The following is a 4873-nucleotide window of genomic DNA, read 5'->3' on the forward strand; positions in this document are numbered from 1 at the left end:
CCCGGGGGGGTTAGTGAGATCAGCACACACAACATCACCCCGGGGGGGTTAGTGAGATCAGCACATACAACAGCACCCCGGGGGGTTAGTGAGATCAGCACACACAACAGCACCCCGGGGGGTTAGTGAGATCAGCACATACAACAGCATCCCGGGGGGGTTAGTGAGATCAGCACACACAACAGCACCCCGGGGGGGGTTAGTGAGATCAACACATACAACAGCATCCCGGGCACCTGGGGATCATGGTCACAAGCGGGACAATGTGGCTGGGAGAAGGCGTGCCATTCTGGTGACTGGTGATTCCAGTCATTCTCAGTGCCTCATGCTGTTCGCTGTTAGAGCAAGGCCCTTAACCCTTAACATTGCTCCAGGGGGATTGTCTCCTACTTTGTCTAATCGACTGTAAGTCGCTTTGGATATAAGTGTCAACCAAATAACATGTAAAAAATGTTGACCTTACAATGTGTGTCAGTCTCTGAGATGATGTGGATCCACACGTTGAAACATTACTATTCTGTACACTATAGTACGCTACTGTACTCTACTGAACAATACTGTACACTATAGTACACTACTGTACTCTAACTATACTGTACACTACAGTATGCTACTGTACTCTACTGTACACTACAGTATGCTACTGTACTCTACTGTACACTACAGTATGCTACTGTACTCTACTGTACACTACAGTATGCTACTGCACTCTAACTATAGTGTACACTACTGTACTCTACTGAACCATACTGTACACTATAATATGGTACTGTACTCTAATGAACTCTACTGTACACTATAGTATGCTACTGTACTCTAATAAACTCTACTGTACACTATAGTATGTCACTGTACTCTAATGAACTCTGATCTTCTCCAGGCGCCAAAGAAGGCCAAGAAGAAGGAGGGAGCCAGCTCCAACGTGTTCGCCATGTTTGAGCAGTCCCAGATCCAGGAGTTTAAAGAGGTCAGTGCGACGCAGCACGTTTGAGAACCACTGAGTCCGTCTGAGCGTGTCAGAGCTTTTCTGTTCAAGTAATTGGTGTGTGTTAGTACTGCTGTCTCGGATATTATCCACTCCAGGAATTTCACCTGCTCTATGAAACTCATCACATTGACCCCAAAATATATTTTGAGTTTTACAAACTACTCAAAAGAGGAGAATGTAAGCTTTCTATGATACCAAAGTTATCTCTCGACTTCAAATATCAAGGGAGTTGTATCCAATTGCATTTTGAGTTCCACCAAACCGTGTTTTTGAGAAAAACAGCTTCAAAGTTTCATCACAAGAGATATGTGAGGCTGGGATAACTAAACTCTGGGGCTATGACTTGTCATCTTATGTATAAACCCTTTAAAACAATGTTCAACTCCGGTGTAACTTTCACTTCGACATCTTGCATTTAAAAGCTTACAAACTATATTTTTACTCTGAATTGAATGAAAGATGAAAGCAAAACAGCCAAAAACAAACATTTTTACATTAACATCGATTTATGTGAACTTCCCCTACCACTCACCTGTCCCTTACCACCACCTGTACACTCACCTATTCCCTCCCACCAGGCGTTCACCATCATGGACCAGAACAGAGATGGCTTTATCGATAAGAATGACCTGAGAGACACGTTTGCTGCTCTGGGTATGGGCCTGTCTCCTCTGCAAACCACACAAACACAAACAGCTCCTAAAGCTTTCATGTGCTAACAAGTGCAAACACAGCTGTGTTAACTTGTGTGTGTCTGTGTGTGTGTATACCTATGTGCGTGTGTATATATGTGTGTGTATGTGTGTATGTGTGTATATATGTATGTGCATGTGTGTGTGCGTGTGTGCTCATACCTGTATGTGTGTGTATATGTGTGTGCATGTGTGTGCGTGTGTGAGTGTGTGTGTGTCTGTGTGTGTGCGCGTGTGTGTGTGTGTCTGTGTGTGTGTGAGTGTGTGTGTCTGTGTGTGTGCGTGCACATACCTGTATGTGTGTGTATATGTGTGTGCATGTGTGTGCGTGTGTGAGTGTGTGTGTGTGTGTGTGTGTGTGTGTGTGTGCGTGTGTGCACATACCTGTATGTGTGTGTGCGTGTGTGTGTGTGTGTGTGTGTGTGTGTGCGTGTGTGTGCGTGTGTGTGCGTGTGTGAGTGTGTGTACGTGTGTGTGCGTGTGTGAGTGTGTACGTGTGCGTGTGTGAGTGTGTGTACGTGTGTGTGCGTGTGTGAGTGTGTGTGTGTGTGTGTGTGTGTACGTGTGTGTGTGTGTGTGTGTGTGAGTGTGTGTGTGTGTGTGTGAGTGTGTGTGTGTGTGTGTGTGTGTGTGTGTGTGTGTGTGAGTGTGTGTGTGTGTGTGTGTGTGTGTGTGTGTGTGCGTGTGTGAGTGTGTGTGTGTGTGTGTACGTGTGTGTGCCTCAGGGCGTCTGAACGTGGGGAATGATGAGCTGGAGGAGATGCTGAAGGAGGCGTCGGGCCCCATCAACTTCACCGTGTTCCTCACCATGTTCGGCGAGAAGCTCAAAGGTCAGAGTGCGTCCGCCAGAGAGCCGCGACTCACCTGGCTCTAGAACCTGTCCACAAAGCCCCCGTGATACTTTAACCCTCTCACACACCCCCACACACCCTAACACACCTGCCTACAGTCCTCTTTACCTTGAGTTAAGCCTTTCAGGTTCTAGTCAATATGTGGTAGCAGTAAAAAAAAAAAAAAAAAGGCCAACAGGATGTTAGGATACATAGCCAACAATAAGGAATCTAATAAAGACCTTATACAATACTTAGACAACTGTGTGCAGTTCTGGGGACCGCACTGTAAGAAAGATAAACAGGTGCTGGAAAAAGTTCAGAGAAGGGCAACCAGATTGATTCCATGTTTACTTTGAGTTAATGCAGCTTCCTCTCCAGTAACAATCTGACTTCCTGTACATTACACTATAAAACAGGTTGTTTCAATCCTGGATGCTGATTGGTTGTTGTGTCGAGGACCAGGCCCTAGGCCCCCCTGATGAGAGATTGACAGAAGATGGGTTAGGAAGGAATGCATTGTTAACCCCTCGCACACACCATTGAGGTGGTAGTAAGAACGCCAGTAAGAGGAAAAATATGTGGTTCAGAGATAATGAGCAGCCATACTTGTCAGCGGAGGAGTCTGAAGTCGGGGGACTTAGATTTAGGGTTTTAAGGAGCAAGGTTAAAGTTCTGACTGGGGCCATGCATAGAATGAGTTCCAGCAGTTGAGATTGTGTTACAGCGAGTATAAATCTGATACAGTAACAGTTAAGCAAACAGCCTGTCTACACACAAACGTTATCTACAAATAATATCACACAATAAATAACACTGTGTCATCATGTCATCAATTAACTGTTTCCATATATTCTAACAGTTTCATGAAAGCAATATTGTGTGCCTAGCAACACCCTTGTTGTATTCACGATACATCATGGCCTTGAGTGCCGTGTTGCTTAATTACATGTACAGTACGTGACTGGCAATGGGAGATGATCTTATCCAGAACAACGTAGGACAATCACAAGCACTTGGATAAGGAATCAAACTGCCCCCATTGAAGAGGACCATAGGCATAAGAGACAGACAGCAATACTACTAGACTGCTGACAACATATCAACTGTCCTGGCAAGCTTCAGTAAATAAAGAGTCTTCCCATTAAACTTGTGTTGACGTGACTTTGCTCAGAATAATGGGCTGATTCTGAGTCTTACCCATTCCCCGTCCTTCCCTAGGTACGGACCCAGAGGAGACCCTTCTCAACGCCTTCAAGATCTTCGATCCGGAGGGGAAAGGACTTCTGAAGGGAGAGGAGTAAGTGCACTCATGTGGCTGATTTACAGCCGTCATTAAAGTATAGTATCGTATGGCGTGCCTACTGGCTGTGTACGAACATACCTTTTTTTTCCTTAACCTGTCCTTCATTTTTTGTTGTATTTCAGGATCAAATACAACCTCATGTCCCAAGCAGACAAGTTTACCGAAGCAGAGGTAAGTGTACGTCACGTGAGTTCACAAAGCAGGATTACGAAGCAAGCTGGATAACTGCACTGAGTCAAATCTGGAACCCTCCCAAATCTGGGACATGGTCTGAAGTAAGAAGAGCTGCTCTGGGTTTTACTCAGTGCAGTTATCCAGCTAAGACAGTAATCTTGCTTTGTGATACCTGCCTCAGACAGACATCCATACCTAGACAAACATCCAGCTTAGGCGATCCAAATACATTTTAATCAATTGAAGAGAGAAGATTGAAGGCTGAAGTGAAGGAGAAACAGACAGACAGAGCCAGGGCCAGGGACAGGAACAGGGAGATGTAGGGAGCTAAAACATGAATCTGATACAGCTTCACCAAACCTGGCATCTTTGGAAACCAGCAGACAACCAGTCCTGTCAGGGGTGACGTAGCCAAGTCAAAAAACAAAAAATAAGTAAATCTCAACAAGTCTTTTAGTCTTATATTGTCACTCAAAATCTTATTTATTTTACTTTTTTTGCTAAAAGACTGCCAATGAGGAATGATAGTCTGAGTAATTTCAAGATTTGCCAATGGGGTAAGAAAATGTCGCTTGTGAAACAAACAGCAACAGTAAGTCTTCTTACAAGGTCAAAAGCCACGTTAAGACAGACGTGTACTAGGTAGAGACATCGCGGTCTGAAACGCTGCTCCTTCTGCAGGTTAGTCAGATGTTCACCAATTTCCCCCTGGACGTGGCTGGTAACCTGGACTACAAGAACCTGTGCTACGTCATCACCCACGGGGAGGACAAGGAGCAGGAGTGAAGGATTCTGGGAGCTCCCCCTGTAAATAGCCTGTCAGCCGATGACCATCTTCCCTTCCAAAGCCCCACCTCCCTTTTCACCCGCTCAATAAAAACCC

The 4873-nt window shown here is 45.1% G+C and overlaps 1 protein-coding gene across 1 annotated transcript; it reads left to right on the top strand.

The window, feature by feature from the left end:
• The first annotated feature begins 916 nt into the window (after positions 1-916).
• Positions 917-4776, top strand: LOC133107290 (myosin regulatory light chain 2B, cardiac muscle isoform-like). Its single transcript, XM_061216266.1, has 6 exons — positions 917-967; positions 1567-1642; positions 2406-2510; positions 3732-3810; positions 3939-3987; positions 4672-4776. The coding sequence occupies exons 1-6, from the start codon at positions 932-934 to the stop codon at positions 4774-4776; spliced, it is 450 nt and encodes a 149-aa protein (XP_061072250.1). The 5' UTR covers positions 917-931.
• Positions 4777-4873: the final 97 nt, after the last annotated feature.

This window comes from Conger conger, chromosome 13, assembly GCF_963514075.1.
Source record: "Conger conger chromosome 13, fConCon1.1, whole genome shotgun sequence".
Lineage (NCBI taxonomy): Eukaryota > Metazoa > Chordata > Actinopteri > Anguilliformes > Congridae > Conger > Conger conger.

Bases quoted from the DNA above. Each gene is read 5' to 3' on its own strand.
- LOC133107290 (XM_061216266.1), top strand. From the start codon at position 932: ATGTTTGAGCAGTCCCAGATCCAGGAGTTTAAAGAG. The intron at 3,811-3,938 runs GTAAGTGCACTC...GTTGTATTTCAG, and splicing joins GGACTTCTGAAGGGAGAGGA to GATCAAATACAACCTCATGT. The intron at 3,988-4,671 runs GTAAGTGTACGT...CTCCTTCTGCAG, and splicing joins ACAAGTTTACCGAAGCAGAG to GTTAGTCAGATGTTCACCAA.